Genomic DNA, 20,292 nt, shown 5'->3' with positions numbered 1-20,292 from the left:
TCTGTGCATTAAACAGTTTTCTCTGAAGAAAATAATCTGTGTTGCCAATTTCCATAAAACATTCCAGGGAATATCTTCGAGGCTTCTTTGCAACACTGAAAATAATACTTCTTTGCAAAAAATTCTATTTCTTACATGGAAAATGCATTTCTACTATGCAAAAAGTCCTAACTGTGAAGACACCCACAAAACCAAGACTATTCAAACTTGTTCTGAATGTTTTTGAACAGTCTTTCTATCACTACACCACACAGAGGATTTATGACTGTATGTATTTGAAAGAGATAAGTAGTCTCCAGTTACACTTAATACTATGCTATCTGGTATAAATTCAAGAGATATGGAACACATAATTACTTGCTAATGAAACATACAGGTAAATACAATAATGTCTCATTTAAAAATATAGGCGCAGTACAGACCTGCGCAGTGTTGCCGTGGCAACCAGACCGAGTGGCACAGCTGCACAATAAAAAAGGAGCCGCCTGAGCAGCTCCTTTTTTGCGACATCATAAGAGCTGCATTGCAGCCCTTACGACATCACTTACTGCAAGCGATGTGTGGGCGCTCAGATGCACACATGTCATCAATACGTGCCTCATGTGGGAGGTGCCGCTCAAAAATGGCACCGCCCACACATACTAGGGCTCGGGAGTGTGCGGTTGGTGCCTGCTTCTGAGCCCTAGAATAGCTGCCATCACACCACAAAGTTCCCATATGTATCAGGCCAAAGAAACCTGCTCTTATACAGAGTCATAACCTTGCTCCCTCAGACTCAGAAAATTATCTACACTGAGGAGTTTATCGTACTGGCCCTGAAACGGGCCCAGTGCGTTCTAAACTTGCGTGTGCACGGGCGTGGGTGCACACAGAACAGGATGGGACCAAGAACCCCATTTTATCACACTCTGGAACGCCGCCTTTGCCGCCGGGCATTCCAGCTGCATCCCCATTCCGTCCCAGAGGGCACCATTTCTGAGAACTGTTCTAAAGCATTCTCAGAAATGGCGCCCTCTGGGACGGAACGGGGATACAACTAGAATGCCAGGAGCAAAGCGGCATTCCAGTGTGCGATAAAATGGGGTTCTTGGCCCATCCTGTTCTATGCGTGCTCCTGCGTGCACACATTTAGAACGCACTGGGCTCGTTTCAGGGCCAGTACAATAAACTCCTGATTGTCAAAAGCTATCCAGAGCTTCATGGGGTATCATTCAGGGGTCCTCCCCAGCCACATCTGAGCTAGCAGGGAGTTAATCTGGGACTTGTGATTCCAAATATGTTTTTTACCACTGAGGTATGGACTTTTCCCCTTTGATAGTACTATTTGTTTCCTGAATACATGGCAAGATGGTATTTCTTCAACATAACTATCACCTACAATAGATTAAAATATGTTGAGAAGACAATAGACTCAACTGTAGACTGAAACCCGTCTTGAGAAGATATAGACTGAATAGCTTACTTACTTGAGGTAGCTGTCTCACAAACAAAAGTGATGAGGTTATCTTCAATCTTTTCAAAAGCATCAAAGTCATCAACTATAAAGACATGACGTTCACTGGGTTTGCTGGCAATTTTGGCCAGTTCATGGTAATCGACATCAGCCACACCAACAACAAAGACACTGAAACCTGTGAATGTAATATTGGGTTAATATTTGTACAGGAATCTTCTGTCTATGTTTTTCTAGGTAGTTGCTAAGCCACATAATAAGATAAAGTAAAACTTTCAGAAGAGATAATGCAAAGCATGTATGCATTTACATTTTAAATTCTCTTGGTGTAAGAAAAAAGGAAACATCTTGAAAAAGTAAAGCGATGAAACATATTCCAGTGATAATATGGTAGAGTTTTACATTGAGAACAGATTCAGGATAAACAGATATATAGGTACCTTAAACTAAAACAAGAAACAGTTTTCTTAATCAGCACTCTTAAATCTTATGGGAAGCTTACAGCATATGAAAGCATTTTAAGAAAAAGTCATGAAAGACAGAAGGGGGAAAAAAAGAAAACCTTTAGATTGATGCCAAGAGAAGTTAATAAAAACAAGAAAGGGGGGGGGGGGAGGACAGCTTTTCCTCATTATTATGCCTGACCCACAAGTTATTCTAAAGTTTTACTCCTAATAATTATTTTACTCCTTAAACTACTTCTTCAACCTAATCCTTCTATCCCTGTTTCTCACAGTATTAACATCCTGCATAAGAAGTCTCTTAATGTTTAATTACATTTCTTCTATTAGCACTTCCATGATCAAATCATCTGTTTACTCACTTCACTTCATTATCACTACTAAGATCAGTTATTAAATGTGTCTATAGCACTGGGCTCTGAAAGCAAATGTTGACATCATTATTATTGATTTATTAATTTGAAATATAAGCTGCAGTGTTCAAAAATTGCCTCTACTTTATTATTTCTTAGATTGTACGCCATGGGCAGGTTTACTTTATCCATTTTATTGTTTGTATGTACAGCACTGTGTACATACAGCGCTATATAAATAAAGCATAATAATAATAATAAGTTTTGATGCCTGCATGCAAATTAACTTGGAAGGGGACTATTCCAATGAACTCTCTACATCACATTGTGGGACAAATGAAGAATGCCAGCTCTCCTGTGTGCCAAGACCCTTCCTCTATGTTTCACGTGGTAAAGATTTATTTAGAGACTGTCAGTAGGAGGGGAGGAGATAGAGCTCAGTGGCTCTTCTTCATTTGGTAACCAAATGATATTATAGTTGAAGAGTACTGCTTTTCCTAGCACCTCTTTCAGACTGAGCTACCAATTATGTAATAGTGAAAAGCTCTGGAAACATATCTGGACATAGATATCATGTATCTTGTATCTGTTCATTGACAGAACCTCTGAATTCCGCAACAAAGGCACCACTACCAAGAAGGTCACCTTTCTGATAAGAACATCAGTTCAGATGGCAGAGCACACTCTGGAAGCCCAGCTAACATACAAAGATCTCATGTACTCAGGTTTTAAACCATGTGCTAGTCCAAGCATAACTGATTCTGAAATGCTAATACTATTACTTGAGCTGTGCAATACTTGAGCTATGGGAACAATAAAGAATCTGACATTTGATGGTGTTAGCAGAATTTACATCCTATTCAATCCTGTCAATAAAAGTTACCTACCAGAGTGCTGTATGACAGCTGCAGCTTTCATCACTTCATCTTGTGACCGACCATCTGTTACAACAACAAGTACCTTGGGAACACCTTTCCTCATGCCACTCTCCCATGTCAAGACTTTGTTTTTGATAAAAGTAAGGGCTTTGCCTGTGAATTGTAAAACAAGGTCCAGTTTAAGTTACCTGCCTAAGACATTATCTTACAAGTAAAGGCTTCATTGTCTTTCTATAGTAGCCCACGTTTCATTAGTAGGCAGCTTCTAAAAAGGATTTTAAAAGAATAAAGCAAAAATTCAGTCAATTAAATTAAATTAAAATGGTTTAAAACAATTTAGAAACATACCAAGAAATGTGCAAAGAAGTACAACACCAACCATTAAAAAATCCCCTTCTGCAATAGGCAATCAGAGGCCAAACACCTCTGCTGACAGGAGGAAAGTAGAGAAAGGGATCAACCTAACTTCCTGTGGAAGGGAGTTCCACAGCCTGATAAAAGCAACCAAAAAGGCATTCTCTTGATTCATCAACAAGCGTGCCTGTGAAAACTGATGGGACTGGGAGAATCTCTCCTTCCACCTGTTTGGTTTTAAATGATTTTATACTGTATAATGGAAAAATTTTAAATGCCTAATTTTTTATTAAGGTATTTTGACTGATTCTCTTTGGAAGTTGCATTGGGTCCCATTCTGGGAGAAAGGATGCATAGAAATGAAATAAATAAATAAATCCCTGCCAGCACCATCGTGGCATTTATTCCTCCAAGAAAGACTGGAACTAATATAAAACAGGGCCTGCATAACCCATCTCTGAGATGTAGCCGAGAAAGACACCATTGCTGATGTGAATGAAAGCTGTTGAGTGGTCCAGCAGAAGCACACTTCCATGTCCAGTTTTCAGTATTGGTCAACCAAGGGCACTAAAACTTGCTCTGTCAATAACCAGCTTGAAATGGATAGTATTCATCAACACAAGACCAGCAGAGGCTGAAATTGAATTCACTAGGATCTGAATTAACAGAGCAGATCCAAAAGGTTCCACAGAAAACCACTTGGAGTATACATGCTGAATGCTTATAAGGCTTTTGACTGGCTTGAGTGGTCCTTTCTTTTCAGAGTTCTTGAGAAAAAACAATACAGGTGATACCTTTTAAGACTTTTCTAGTCCAAAAGTTATGTGACATTTTAACATCTATTGTTAATAAGTGGGATTCTCCAGCCTTTAGAGTATACCCACAGTACTAAGCAGAAAATGCCTAATGTCACCATTCCTTTACATCATCTCAAGCCAGTCAAAAGCTTTATAAGCATCAATCACCACTACTTCACTTCATCTCATTAGAATCTTTCTTTTTGAAAAGACAAAATCTGAAGGATGTTTTCTGCAAAGTGTCATACAAATTCTTCATAAACAATATCAACTAATCTAATATAATCTCCTTGTGGACCCATGCATAGTAAGCCCTCAAACAAATGAGACAGCTCTTCTGGATGACTGTGCAGATGGCTTGGTAGCAAAGAATGATTTATTCAGTTGGGCTTAGCTAATGTTAACCTACCAGTACTCAGTTACCACTGAAATCAAAATCAAAATGAACGTCTTTGAAGCAATAAAATATCATAATTTTTTTTAAAAAATTGAGCATTGACATTAATATATCTAAACTTACCAGTTTTTGTGTTTCCTCCTTTGTACCGAATGTTCTGAAGTGCGCCTAGGGCTAGTCCTTTATCATCATACGTATTCAAATTAAACTCAGGCTTTGGATCATCACTGTATTGCACAAAGGAAACCTAAAAATGAGAACATAAAATTAAACTCTCTTAAACAACACAGGTGCTATTGTTTTATTTAACAATACAATAAAACTGAGGGAAAGAGATGTTCTGTACTATGATTATGAGTACTCCAATTTACTAGATTTATATTGAATACTTCCTCACAAGAGCTCAGTGAAAGATTTGGCATTGTACAAGAATATAGGAAAAAGAGGAAATTCATCATCTGGAAAGGTTTTGAAGCGAGAGGTGGAAATCCATTGCAACAGTATCCAAAACAGTTTTGAAAAATGTCCTGTGTACCTCACAACTGATATGCATGGGATGAAAGTATTTTCTCTAGACTGCAACTATATGTGATGGGATTTTTAAACAGAGAAGCTGTCATATTGCTGTGATGGTCTTTTGTTAGACCTTAATGAATTTACCATCTATGGCAGTCTTCTGAATCTGGTCTCCTCCAGGTATGTTGGATTAAAAACACTCTCATCCATTCCAACATGCCCAGTGGCCATTCTGGCTGGGAATTATAAGAACTGATAATATTTATCTAAATGAAATTGTTATTGCTAAGAAAACAAAGCATTTCATTCTTGCCTTTTCTACCACAAAGAGCATGCAGATGGAATCTAGTAATAAGGTTTATAAAGTGAAAGATAAAAACAACAGCTGCAAATAATTTGAGCAGTTGCGAGTACATGGCCTACATCTACACATTTGCAACTGTTAAGCATTCATGACCCTTAAGTAGCCCCTAGTTTAGGAACTACATAGGGACCACGTAAGTCCCCCAAGGCCCACTTATCGGTTATCAGCCACTAGGACTGATGAAGGTTCATTCCCCTGTCAATTAAGAAACAGCTGCCTGATGTTCCCAGCTTCCACTGTGAGGGGGATTCATACAGTATGATGACAAGGGTCCCTTTTTTTTTTTTACTTTTTTTGCCTATTGCATTGGAGGCAAGGAATGTCAGGCAGCAGCTTCTCAACTGACAGGGGTACAGATCCTCATTGATCCCAGTAGCTTCTGACTGGTAACTACACAGCAATGATGGGGTGAAGCAGAGTGGTGGCTTGGAGTGGCCTCTGGCCACTCCAGCCACAATCAAGCTCCAATTGGCCAAGGACAACAGTGAATGCACAGCCCATTCTCAAAGCAGGCCACCGTTGCGATCCTAAATGAGCCGCCTGCAGGAACAGTTTTTTATTGCTCCTTTTGCCAATGGCTTTGGGCTGCCTTAGGTGGCCTCAGAGAGACTTCTAGATGGTCTGGGGGCATGTATCATCTGCACACCATTCTCTCAAAGTGGCCGGAAGCTGCTCTTTTTGGCCCATCTGTTTTGGTGCTACATAGTACATAGTGGCCCAACAGGATTCCAGCAAATCTATGGAGCTTATCGCATGGCTCTCCGTGGCACGGGAATGGAATGGAAGGATATGGAATGGGGGAGAATGTGTCTTACTGCACGGGATGTCGCCAATGCTGCTGGAAGTCCCCAATCTGTTCCCCATCCATCCCACAGCAGCTGATTTTCAAGAACGATTCTGAACAATTCTTGAAAATCGGCTGTTGTGGGATGGATGGGGAATGGATTGGGGACTTCTGGTGACATCAGCGACTTTCTCCCTTGCGGTAAGACATGTTCTCCCCCCACTCTGTACCCTTCCGTTCCATTCTGTTCCTGTGTCACGGAGAGCCATACAATAAGCTCCTATATGAAGTAGAGAGCTAGTGGACATTTTTTCAGACATGCAGAACACTTTAGCCAACACTATCCACCAGCTTCTTTCAAGAATATTTAAAGTCTCAGCCTTTCTTGCTTACAATAGAAAGAACAGACAAACCTGAATTCCAGCAGGGTTGATTAAGTCAAAGGCTCCAACAGTGTTGAAAATAAATTTCACTACTTTGTTGAAATTGTCATCTCCAATACTCCAAGAAGCATCAGTCAAGAAGACTATGTCTGCTTTGGCACCCTTGCATACTGAAAGATACATTGGGTCCAGAAGTCACTCAGCAGTTATAGTACAACAAAGATTTTGAGATAGTATTTAGAAGGACACCATATTATCTATTTGGAACATACAGAATACATATGAAAAGCACCCATCCCAATAAGGATTTTTGAAAACTGCATTCAAAGATTTGGGAGAGCTAGTGCATAGCCCAGAGTATCCTGGCCTCAGAGCTGCCCCAACCTCCCCCCATTATATGGGGCCCTCTGTTCCAATGCTGGGTGGTTGTTCGCATGTGCATCCTGTTGTGATGTCTGTGTAGCCACAGCAACATATCGCTCACTCTGAGGCCAGAACAAGATGCTCAGTGTCAGTCACATGGCTGGGTGCCTCATTTTGACCTCAAAGCAGGTGACTTGTCATGGCTGCATTGGACAGCACAGTGAGATGTGTTTTAAACAGCCGCCCAGCATGAGAACAGAGAAGATCCAGAGCAGTCCGTTTTTAAAGTCCATTTAAAGTCCATAGTCAGTTTTTAAAGTCCATTTTAATAGGGATAAACCCCAGTCGGTGTTTAATGGACTGGAAATCACCTGGACTGTTCATCCCACATATGGGGTTTGGGGCCTGTGTCACCTGGACTCCCCACCTATAAGACGGGGGAACGCCATTTGATTTGGCAGACAGAGCCTTAAATGAACAATATATGCATACAGGATTAAAACTAAAAATGGCAAACTGAATGCCACTCAGGGATTTACAATAAAGTGAAAATAGGTCAAAAGTAAATTATAGCTATGAGCAAAATGTACTTCACTGTTCATGAGGTATGAACAACCTAAGTTAGGATAACATAAATCAACACAAAATACTTCAGAGCTCTTATTTGAGTCTAAATTTAAAACCCTGATTTCAGAGATATGCCACAAATATTTCAAAACTTCCAATAAACACTTACCATCTCGAGCAGGTGGGATTGTTGGGGGTGGAGGAGGGGTAGGTGGTTCTGTTGGTGGTTCTGTTGGCTTTATTACTAGAATAAAAATAATCGTAATCAGCACTAACTTTATTATACTATCCACTGGCCTTGACAATTATTAGGTAGAGTTTTTCTATATAAGTTCCATTTCACAACTTGCAATGTAATAGTAACAACTAAAATAAAAAGAATTATATGATACAATAAAATATTAACTTATTTTGAAAAATATAATCTGCTAAGAAGTTCTTTCCATTGACTGTTCTGATCCTTTTCATTTCTTTCCCCAATAGTTTCCCTGTAGCTAATGCAAAGAGAGTAAAGAGTTCACAAAAAATGATGAAAAACATCTAATAAAAAAACAAATTATCTGTTGATCTGAACAGATTGTTAAGTGAAACAAAATGTTTCTAAAGAATGGGGCAAAACAAATGGCCCTGAAGGAGTGATGTCACACCGCCCCTTTGATTGCTGGATTGGGGCAGTGACAACCATATGCTGCAGCCCCAATTGAGTGTTTTTCCAGCTCAAAAAGAAGCGGTTTAAACGCCGTGGCCACCAAAACACTGTGAAGCCACCACATGTGCGGGATTGCGCCATCATAGCAAATAAAGGGATTTAACCTTACGCGTTTTTCCCATATGTAGGAGGGCCCAGAACGGATCCACCGTGTATAGGAAGGGGGCCAGTGTATGTTCCTTTAAAAACAGTGCAGTGTCTTCAAGAACAATTAACATTCCTTCCATATCCTTTAAATCATTATCACTCATCCTTGTTACTACAACTACCTCTGCTGTTATTATTATTTTCACTTACATGTCCGCTCCTTTGTAGACACTGGAGGACCCTCAAGGTTTGGAGTCTGAACAAAGACAGTAGCATCATATTCAGTGTCCGGAGAAAGGCCAGTAAAACAGTGACTGATTTCTGTTCCACGCACTGTAATTTCTTGCCCTCTAGATCCTGCACATAGATAACATAATCAGAAAAAGTATTTAATAATGGGTATTGCATTGCTGGTTGCAAGTTGAAAGAGAAAGCAAATAAAGGAATGAAGGGAATGGTTGCCGAAGGGGTGTGGGTAGCAACTCTGCTATATGCTCTTCCGAACCTTTCAGAGAATTGGAAGGAACTCTTGGAGCATCTGGGATGCAGGCTGGTGAATTGCTGCCCCAGGACAAGAAAGGCAAAAGGTGTGGAAAATGCAGCTAATACCATAACAGCACAAGGGAAAGACTGCTCAGCAGGCACCATGCTTGTTTGTGATACAGCAGATTTAAATCCTTTCCTTGATCTTCATTGGATTTTCCTAATTCTCATACATACCACATTTATACAAAAGTTAAAATCCCTTATGAAAAGGATAAAATCTCTTTCTAGCCTTGTAGGAGAGATACTGGCAGAGTAACCATGTTACTAAATTATCTGTTTATATGATTCAACACAAATAAGGTGCATACCTAATAAAAGGGAAAGCATGTTATCCATGCCTCTGAATTAAGGTGCATTTACACTGTAGAAATAATACAGTTAGACATCACTTTAACCACCATGGCTCCATCCTACAGAATCACCAGCATTCTGGCAGAGAAGCCTGAAGACCTTATAAAACTACAAATCCCAGGCATCTATAACACTTATATTATATTATTATAGCACTACAGCACTTAAAGTAGTGTCAAAGTGCACTATTTCTACAGGGTAGATGCACCCTAAGTAGATACAAGGATGGATTATCAATGGTGCAAGCATTCCAAAGTCCTTGCAGTGGCTAGAAATCCCATGCTGTGGTTATATTGTACAACACACACACAGAAAGAGGTTTCTAATGCTGTGATATTGTTGGAGAATGATGCTAGGAGAAAGAAATGATGATCTCTCTCCACTCTCCCCAAAGGCTAGTAGTGTCTACTGTCCAGACTACTCCCTTGCTGCTTCTACTAATATAACTTTATTTATACCCTTCTTTTCCCCCAAAATCGGGACTCACTATGTTTACTGAGCTTATATACTATGATCACAACAGAGTTAAAAATGTAAAAAAAGATCAATATTAAAATAGCATTGCATTATTGACAATATGAAAACATACACTTAAAAGGATAAAAAGCAGTTATTTAAAACAACTCTTTAAAACCTTTTCCTTCACAACCCATAGTTCTATCTAGGCTCAGGCAAATCATGTTTAACACAACTGTGTTAGAACTTTAACTAGAGCAGAAGGCACAGATGAAATCTATAGGCAATAGGAAGGAAATTCAAGGAGCCCATGGTTCAAGAACAAACACTGGAGCACAACAAACAACCTTTGTTTTTCATAGAGGGAGACAATCAGACTGAAGCTCTTTCCCAGTGAATGGCACATAAACCTCATGCTGTCTGCACCTTTCCCACTGACCAGTCAGAAAATATACATTACATCCAGAACTGACCCTGCTATTAAGCAGAGTGAGAAAGTTATTTGGGGTGCTATGAAAGCACAGAAAATTCATAGCAATTTTCTTTCTTAATATTGTATTTTTGCTGCCAATTATAAGAAAATGTGCTTGGAATTTCTGCCTCATATTAGAAAATAATTTGGCCAACTTTGTATATTATGCAGCTTGTCACTGCAGACCACCATCTGCTGCTCTGCCTTAAGCAGCAATAATCTTGGGTCAACGTTGGCCAGGATGATCTCCCATTGGTTAAGGCTATTCATCTTTACAGGAAAGAGACAGTGATCTGTCTGATGTAAAAACCTTGAAACTATTCATTGATACAAGATAGCTGTAATATAAGATGTATTTCTTAGTCAAAATCAACTCCATGGAAAGGCTAAGATAATGTGAGATTTCAACAGATGTTTTACTAACAGTTTGGTGGGCGCCACTATGCTCTCTAATTACAGTTCCAGTCAGGTTCTTAAGAACAGTAATAGTTTTTATAAATCAGGGGAATTTCTGCCAACCAGAAATACTTGAGGATATGATGGCGCCTGCAGTCCTTTTCCTCATGTTTTCCATTTACAAATCTTGAGGAGCATTAACAGAACCAACTGTTTACTTTTATTCTGTAGATTCCTGACCAATTATTATGATAGTGTGCCAGGCCACCACTATAAAAACCTTGAAAGTTGGTTCTGTGATGTGAGCTTTTTATTTTCCTCTCCTCTCCCTGTATCCCACAGTGTGACCTGAAAATCTACTCCAGATGATTTCCTAGCTCTTTGGATCACCTTTTGAAGGTACACTAAGGACTACTTGGGTAAAGGATTGTCCCCTCCTGGATGTCCTGATAGAAGCATTTCCAGTAGTAGAAAAACCTCACTGGATCCTGGTCCTTGAGTCTGTAACCTGATCACCAACAGCAAATGCCATTCTCACTCTTAGATTCCACAAGAGTATACCTACACTACATAATTAAAGCAATTTGGCACCACTTTAACTGTCATGACTCTATCCTACAGAATCCTTGGATTTGTAGTTCAGTCAGGTATCAGAGCTCTTTGACAGACCAGGATGGATACCTCACCAAACTACAAATGCCAGGATTCCACAGGATAGAGCCATGACAGTTAAAGTGGTGTCAAAGTGCTTTAATTTTCCAGTGTGGATATGCCCTAAGTCATCAATAATCATGAAAAGTTCCAGCAATGGCAGAAGTGCCTTGAAGAAAGGAGGATGAAGTATGCAAATGGACTTTGCTTGTCAAGTGCTGCCAGATTTAGATAGAAACATGCAGTAAGCCCTTCATCTTCGGGACTTCCTCCTTCCATATAATCCTCCCCACACACTTAGATACTCGGGGAGGAATTTGTTACAGCCTTATAAAACAAAGCTATTCTTGACCTCCCAGAAAACTTTCTAGCTATTGAGCCCAGATTATGGAATGGCCTGCCGGATGAGATCCATCATATTACCACCCTAAAACGCTTTAGAAAAGCTATAAAGACGGATCTCTTCTGACAGGCCTTTCTTGAATAGTTCCCTGACCACCAGAAGGAAAATCTAACTGCTGAACTCTGACGTCACCACAGTCACGACCTATTGTTTATAGTATTGTTTTTAAGTATTTTTAATTCTTACATTGTTTAATTGTATTTTAAGGGGGGATTGAGGGTTTTGGATTGCATATTTTTTAATCTTTGTAAGCCGCCCCAATTGCATTTTATAGAGAGGCAGGATATAAATAAATGTTGTTGTTATTACTATTATTATTATTATTATTTATGTTACGATCTTCATATTCTTGGTGATATATTACAAAAATTTTGTACATGATTCAATATTCAGTACTTACCATCAGCTGGATTTAGCTTCAGTCTGTAAGAAGAGGCAGAACGATGAGCTGCCCATCTGATGCAAAATGTGTCCCATCCCACATTGTAACTTGTCAGATCAGTGACATTTAAGTACACTGCAAAGATGAAAGGAAAATGATTTACTAACAATTCATTTCCTCACACATGGAGACAAGTATAAAATTATGAGTCAGCACTGTTCAGGAAATAATGGTTATGATGTTGTTGGGTTTTTTTAAAAAAAAATAACTTCAAAAAGCAGGAGAAAGCAAGCACCATTTGGAAACACTGCTGTACATTTCTTCTCACTCTTGACTTTCAACTTAAGTTACATTCATGCATCAAGAGCCAGTGTGGTGTAATGCTCTGAGTACTGGACTAAGACTCTAGGATACCAGGGTGCAAATCGCTGTTCAGCCATGGAAAGCCACTGGATGACCTTATGCAAATCACTCTGTGCCTCAGAGAAATGCAAAAGCAAAAGGCCTCTGAACCAATCTTGCCAGGAAAACCCCATGATAGGTTTGCCATAGGGTTGCCATAATGACTTGAAGGTACACAAAAATTACAAAAATACAATGAAATGAAATGTAGATGCAATGACTCCTTGGGGACTGCTTATAGAGTCACACCCAGACTGAAATATGATTCAATTATCCTGTGTGTCCCCCAGCCAATGAGGAACATTTTCTTCAAATTCCAACAAGGAAAATTGCATTTCTTCCAATGGATTATTTAACACAGCTTTGGATGGGGTGGGGAAAATGTATCCAGCAGACTCCACCTTTGTGACCCTGGGAGCCCCTCAGACTCCCAAAACCCCGGTCCAATTAAATTTTAATTTTCTGATGTGATTTTCTGGTGACCCTAAATCATGCCAAATCATCCCAAACTTCATTTTAAAAACCCACCTCCACACAGCTGGTTAGTTGGTTGGTTGTGTAGCTAGCCTTCTGTATCTATAGATTCTGCATCCATGGATTCAACCAACCATGATTCAAAAATATTTACATAAATTTTGTTTGTTTTTTGCAAAAAGCAAACCTTGATTTTTGCGATTTTATATAAGGGACACCATTTTACTATACCAATATATATAATGAGATATGAGTATCTACAGATCTTAGTATCCACAGAGGACCTGGTAACAAAATCACAGGGGATACTGAAGGCCAACTGTACTTCTAAATTCTGTTTTATTATGTTCAAACAACTTGAGGACATATTTCTCTGAAAGCCAAAAGTACTAGGAAATTTTTCCAACACTGCCTGTCCCGGATGGCAAAAAAGTTTTGGCAGACTGGGTCTCTTTCTTGGAAGAGGTAATTTTCCCACACATTTTCTAGTGCAAGCAGGGTTCCCATGTCAATGGGGGAGGGATGATGCTTTGACTTACATGTAGTGCCTCGATCAACCAGTGGTGCACTGAGTCCAGCATCATACTGAGCATAAACATTTACATCATAGGAAGTACTAGGAGATAAGTTGTGCAATGTATAAGCAGTCACTTCTCCAACAAACACCTCCATGGGCTCATCAGAACCTTAAAAGGAATAGAAGGAGTTTTAAAATGTAAGTTTGTAAAGGGGTACAAGGAAGTGCTTTACACTAAGTGAGGCTCATCTAGCTCAGAACTTCCTATTCTTAGTATAACAGCAACTTAGTAGAGGATTCTCTCAAAAATTACTTTGTCATGCAAACATATACTTGCATGTCTTAAGATCATCATATCCAACCTTACCTACAGGTTTATACACAATTTTGTATCCAAGAACAGGAGATGGTACAGGATCCCATGAAACTCTGAATCGGGTATACCATTCATCTGAAATGTGTATGTTCTGAGGAGAAAGCAGCCCAACTAAAAATAAAATAATAAAATAAAAATATTAACAAGAATATAAATTTAGAATACAAAATGGCAGAATGTAGAAACGTTTTTTCTATCTACAATGGCTTCTTTGAGAACAACTGGGGAACCTGAACCAAGCCCACCAAGACACAGCAGTACTTCCCAAACTCTGTGCCATGAAGAAAATGAAAAAACAAAAAACAAATACTGTGCACTTCCCACTTAGCCCAAAGTAGAATACCTGGTACAGCTCTGCATGGCTCTCTGACCTGCACTTGCCTTTGATGGGGGGGGGGCAGGAGAGATAAATTTTGCCATGTCTCTTTATTGGGCAATTTCAGTAGGACTTGAAACATGCCTCGCAGTTTCTGGATTTTTTCAGTCACAACTACAACCCACAGCACAGAGTAAATTCATACCCTTTTATTAAAGATAACACTTGAAACTTGAAGATAATCTCTTCATACCCAAAACATTTTTACTCTAAGACAGGAGTAGACAGGCTACTCACTCTTCCTCACTTTTTTTTTTAAAAATCTGATTATGGTGATGATAGTGATCATGGGCAATGACTCCCCAACCATCCATGGGACGTGAGATACAATTTCAGCACCACATATTCTGGTTAAATAAAGACATAGCCTGGGCTCACAACTCCCCAAGAAAGCCTAAACAATGGCCAAATGGGTGGGTTTTGTAGGAGGGAAAGGGGATTTTTTAAAAATTTAATGGTTCAAAAATTCTAAAATTCATGGAGATGCAGAACTCTGAGGACCTATAGGGAGCCAAGCCTGTAGGCTACATGTCACTGCTTTAAGAAGAATATATCAAGTTCTCAAGATATGTGTCCTTCAGCAGCTTTTTAATACATTTATTCCATATCACCAAAGAAGAAGAAAAGTGCTCTGTTTAGTATTGTATCAAATGTACCTGTTTTTCCATTTCCTACAATTTGTCCACCATCTCCATCTCCATAAACTGCCACAACTGTAATTTTATAGGGTGTGTCTGACTGCAAAGGCTGTAGCAGTACATTATTTCTTCTGCCAGGTACCATTGTCTAGAACATAAACAAAATCAGATAAATATTGCTGTTCTGAAAATTGCTCAAAATATAATGTAAATATTCACATAGACTGAAGCACAGATTTGATTCTTTCTCTTATGCAGAGCTTCAAGGGTTTCTCTTCGTTTCTTTATTTCTTTCCTTTTAATAAATAGTCAATTCCAGTGGAGTTCCAAGGTCTGAAAGGTCTTTTTGGACATTTTTTGAATATTTTCAAATATTCTTCCTATTTCTTTCAAAATCAGTGGAACCGCACTGATCGTCTAGTGGACCAAGGGTGAAAAGTGTTGAAGGTCCAGGACTTTTTCATTAGCAAAGGTGATGTCATCATATACCAACTCCTGCAAGTTTCCCTGTTCCCTCTGAACTCAACTGCAGTCTTCACAGTAGCTGGGAGAGAGGGAAGGATTATCCTGGAAACATTACATTATTATGAGATATCTCTGTTGTAATGTAAAGTATTTTAGGATGGATTGCTCTTGAATAGATAATTAAGATTTAGTGGTTTTACAGACTCTAATCCCAATGGAGACATGATTTATTAGAATGGATACATGTGGCTGGCTGCATTTCTAGACTATCTTTGTGGGTGGGGCTGTGGATACTGTCATGATAAACATCTTTATGTGGAAAATTACTACTACACCATTAAATTGCATTAGAGACATGCATTTCATCCAGAGTATGCCACATAAAAGTTTAAGGCACAGCCAACAATGAAAGAGACTAGATGTATGTGCAGAAATGTTGAGCTTTACAAGGCCTTTGCAAGAAATAATATTTAAATATGATGATTAAAATATCATTTGAATAGTTCATATTTATTTTGACGTCTTCAAAGTTTTGGACAGATTTCTCATAAATGTATTTTTGCTAACATGAGTAAAACTCAAATTTAAAAACTGGAAATAACCATGTCATGCCACGTAAGTACCATTCTGAGTGCAATATTTTTCTTTTACGGTGCCAAGAAGTAGCCAGATCATTCAGAAATAAATAACAATCATAGACAATTATGTAGTGCTATGAAGACTGAATAACATTTCCACAGAAGTCAGTAGAAGTCATGTCATCAACCTCCCTAAGGGAAAATAATTTGGCTGCACTCTGTACTCTGGCAGAATGTTGCCTGCAAGTTGTGCTGTCAAATCAGGAGATGAAAACTAAGTTCCAAATTATAAAAAGTTCTGACAGAGCTTTTTAAAAAAGAGCCAAAGTCCTCTAACACCATTCACGGGTTTATTAGTCAGACAGTTTGCATGAAGATCGTGAGACAATAACAGCGATCATTTGGGGTTGCTATCTGTACTATCCAGCTCTTCAATTGGATAAAATAGGTCCACAGGAAAATATACCTATAGATTATATACAGAGATCCAAAACACATTGCAGAAATAATCCAGTTTGAGACTGCTTTAAGTGCCCTTGCTCAGTGCTAGAGGATGCTGGGAACTGTAGTTTTGTAAGATATTTAGCCTTCTCTTGCAGAAATCTCTGGTGCCACAATACGCTACAGTTCTCAGCATTCCCTAGCACTGAGCCAAGGCAGCTAAAGCGGTCTCAAATTGCAATATTTCTGCAATGTATTTTGGATCAGAGATAGAGATACACAGGGAGACATATAGGGCTCATTCCCACTTGGGATATAATCCACATTCGAACCCAGTTCCGCTCTGCTAAGTAAAGCAATTCTAAAAGGTCCGTCGTTCATACAGTACTATGAAAGGGGGCCTTTTTTGGAACTTTTTTAGCTGGTCGCCTCCCACCCCCACCCCCAAACCACTTCCCACCAAACCCTCTCTCTCTTTCTTTCTTTCCCCCTTTCTCTCTTCCTCCCCAAGTCCCCTCCCCTCCCTCCCTCCCTCTCTCCCTTCCTTCTTTCCTTTCCTTATTTTCCTTCCTTCTCTCTCTCCCCCTTCTTGTCCTTCCTTCCTACCTTCCTTCCTGCCTACTTCCCATCGTTGCTGCCATACCGCCGCCGCTTCTGCCAGGGCTGATGGGATTTCTGGCACTGCCACCGCTTGCCTTGAGCGCCACAAGCTCTGTCAGCCCCAGGAGAAGCGGTGGTGGCACAGCAGGAGTGCCGCAGGCCCTGCCATCCCCAGGAGAAGCAGCAGAGGCCCAGCAGGAAGAGGGAAGGAACGCTGGAAGGTAGGAAGGAAGGGAACCAGGAGGAGGAGGAGGAGGGTGGAATTCTTTTTTAAAGAAAATAACACTAATAGCAAAATAGGTAGATCTGCCTAGCAGCTACTCGCCTTTGCAAGTAGCTGCTTTGCCAATCTCTCAATTTTACGATTAGTTTTATTTTATTAATTTATCTATTGAATTAGCTTAACAGCAGACCTACTGAAATCAACAGCATAAGGCAATGAAGACTACCTTAATCACCATTTATTTCAGTGAATCCGTTATGAACATGATGAAGTCTAGATCCATACCAATGATATTAATTTGTTGTCATTGTTGTGTGCCTTCAAGTCATTTCCAACTTATGGTGACCCTAAGGTGAACCCAACATAGCGTTTTCTTGGCAAGTTTCTTCGAGGGGATGGTTGCTATCCTAGGAGGCTGAGAGAGTGTATTTTGCCCAAGATCAACCAGTGGATTTCATGGCCGAGCCAGGATATTAATAGTGGTAGCCATATTACTTGGGAACTAGTTTTGCTTTTTTCCTATAAATCATTTGAAGCACTATTAAGGATTGTAAAACCTGTGTGGTAGAATGGAAGTGGGAAAACTTTTTGGATCAAAGTAGAAAGACAACATTGCCTCCAAAAAGCTATTGTCTTTACTTCTATTTGGATGGTGGTAAATATTCATATTTTAAATATGTAAATGAAAAACAGATAAAGAGGTATCTCTCATTACACTAATTCATACAATAGGACAGAATAATCTGTGGTCTTTCAAATACTGATGGACTCCCATTATCCCCAATTTCAGGTCATGCTGACTAGGTCTGAAGGAAGTTGGAGACCAAGAATATCTAAACAAGCATACTTTCGACACAGAACAATTATATCAGATGACAATGCAGCCAGCTCAGTAAAGACTGGAGATTGAAGAAGAAGAAAAAGATATAAAATAAATAATTGAACTGTGACTTATTTCTAACTCATCATTTGAGCACTTACATATTCATCTATGGGGTCTCCAACAGTGGGAGAATATATGATTCTGTACTGCTGCACTGGTCCATCAGCATGGTCCCATTGAACAGAAAGGCTGTTTGTAGTAGGATCAAAAACTCTTATGTTCCTGGGCCCACTACGAGGCACTATAATAGGGAATAAATTAAGGGCACAAAATGAAGCAGAATTTAGTTGACAAAATGAAGTCCAGAAAAGTAACCTTCCAATTATATTATTCCTTGCAATTAACCATAAACAGCTGTTACTATAAAGTGCTATCAAGAAAAATATACATAGGATTAGAACACTTAATCATACCCAAAGTTGAAATCAATGGCACTTAAGCTCATGGTAACAAACAAAGAGTCTATTCTAAGTATGGCAAAGTCTATATCCAATCCACAGAGCTACTCAACAAAGCTTTCATACGTCTTTATTCTGGGAATGTTTTAACTGAAGCTCACTTGTGATAACTTTATATTAAAGAAATGCCAAAAGCTCATTTTGCATGTACTAATACCATCCTGGCCTTGGAAGGCGATAAAAGGCAGGCCCAGCTGCACCATGCCTAGCCCTCCCTCCATCTTAACTGCTACCATCCTTTCCTTAGGGGGAAAGAAGGAGAGGCAAGCACAGCTTCACCATGCCTAGCCACTGAGGAAGTTGCAAAGCTCTCCATCTTGGCTGCTACCATCCTGGCCTTGGAGGGAGAGGAGAGGCAGGCACAATTCCACCATACCTAGGTTGTATCTTCAGAGGGAGAGAAGAACCAGCAGTATCTGCTGAAATTGATCCCCTTCCCCACTGCCTTTCTCCTTTTGTGTCATGACATTTTAGATTGTAAGACTGAGGGCAGGAAACTGTCAGATTAACAACCTGTAAAATGTTCTGAGAGACTTTGTGGCTGAAGAACGAGCATAAATAATATACATACATACATACACACATACATACATACATACATACATACCAGTAATCACAAAAAATCACAACTGTCCAGTTTTCAGACACACACAACTGAATGCTTATAGTCATCTTTGGGTGAATAACATTAACCAACATGTGTCTGAGTTTCTGTACTTCTACAAATGACTCCCAATGTTCACTTTAATAGACAAGGGCTGAAATATTTCAGAAAGTATACAATATGCAAAATAATTTTCAAAATGTAATTTTATGCTCTCCTCTCAGGAGCAAATTCTAAATTATTCCATGAGAAATAGTGACAGAAATAATTACAAACCAAAAAAAAAAAAAAATCCCAGAGACTTTTAGATTGTTATATCCTTTAAGAGCTACAACATTAATTTAAGTACAGACTGAAGCCATTACAAATTAGGCTGAACCAGTTCAACTCTCAGTATGAGCTTGTTTCCGCTGTAACCCTGAGTATTCTTGATGCATGCACCATTTACAGGTGTTTGAATAATGCACAATGAATATGTATGGCAAGGTTCATTCTATTTGGGGGTAAGGAAAGTGTGGCTCATGGACAATATGCAGTTCTCTAGGACCATTCTGTGGCTCCCAGGTTTACCAAATTGTGCCCCACAATGTCCCTAAATATTCCTAGGCACTGTGATGGCCAATTGTGCCCCCAGGACATTTTAAGCACTAAATTCTACCTGTTAGTCAGCTTCCAACTGCAACCTGTTCGAAAGGGGGCCCAGAGAGGCCCAAAAATGGTCAAACTGCCCAAGGACATCTGAGGGCAAAATAATGTTTTAAAATTTGGGGGTGTAGCGGGGGTATGCAAAGCTCCCCAGAGGACCAACATGGCACCATCTACTGAAAGTTGGCCTATCCTATACTCTTTAATGCCTGGGAAGGCCAACAGCAGCCAGTGATCCTCAAATGAGTTCTAATGCTGACAAAGTGGGAACCAAAGAGTACTGCCAGAGGCATTTGCGTGTGTATGTGCCTTCAAGTTGCCTGTCAATGTATGGTGACTTCCTAAATTTCATAGGGTTTTCTTACATAAGGAATCCTAAGAGGTGGTTTTACAAGTTCCTTCAGCTGAAAATCTGGTATTCATTGACAGCCCCATCCAAGAACTTGCCAGGGCTGATCCTACTTAGCTTCCAAGATCAGATGGGATCTG

General features: G+C 39.5%; 1 protein-coding gene across 7 annotated transcripts in view; it reads right to left on the bottom strand.

Moving 5' to 3' along the window:
* The window catches only part of COL12A1 (collagen type XII alpha 1 chain), a 149,696-nt gene that overhangs the window by 40,248 nt on the left and 89,156 nt on the right, over nucleotides 1-20,292 (bottom strand). For all 7 annotated transcript variants that reach the window (XM_042463100.1, XM_042463148.1, XM_042463111.1 and 4 more), the window contains 11 exons: nucleotides 18,195-18,337; nucleotides 14,925-15,054; nucleotides 13,884-14,003; nucleotides 13,539-13,685; nucleotides 12,142-12,258; nucleotides 8,677-8,823; nucleotides 7,840-7,914; nucleotides 6,771-6,910; nucleotides 4,817-4,940; nucleotides 3,155-3,298; nucleotides 1,467-1,631 (listed from right to left, as the gene is read on the bottom strand). In XM_042463100.1, the coding sequence (XP_042319034.1) occupies nucleotides 1,467-1,631; nucleotides 3,155-3,298; nucleotides 4,817-4,940; nucleotides 6,771-6,910; nucleotides 7,840-7,914; nucleotides 8,677-8,823; nucleotides 12,142-12,258; nucleotides 13,539-13,685; nucleotides 13,884-14,003; nucleotides 14,925-15,054; nucleotides 18,195-18,337 (1,452 nt within the window). The remainder of the gene's footprint in view (nucleotides 1-1,466; nucleotides 1,632-3,154; nucleotides 3,299-4,816; nucleotides 4,941-6,770; nucleotides 6,911-7,839; nucleotides 7,915-8,676; nucleotides 8,824-12,141; nucleotides 12,259-13,538; nucleotides 13,686-13,883; nucleotides 14,004-14,924; nucleotides 15,055-18,194; nucleotides 18,338-20,292) is intronic.

Source organism: Sceloporus undulatus, chromosome 1, assembly GCF_019175285.1.
Source record: "Sceloporus undulatus isolate JIND9_A2432 ecotype Alabama chromosome 1, SceUnd_v1.1, whole genome shotgun sequence".
NCBI classification, from domain to species: Eukaryota; Metazoa; Chordata; class Lepidosauria; order Squamata; family Phrynosomatidae; genus Sceloporus; species Sceloporus undulatus.
This window is presented reverse-complemented; position numbering and strand designations above follow the sequence as displayed.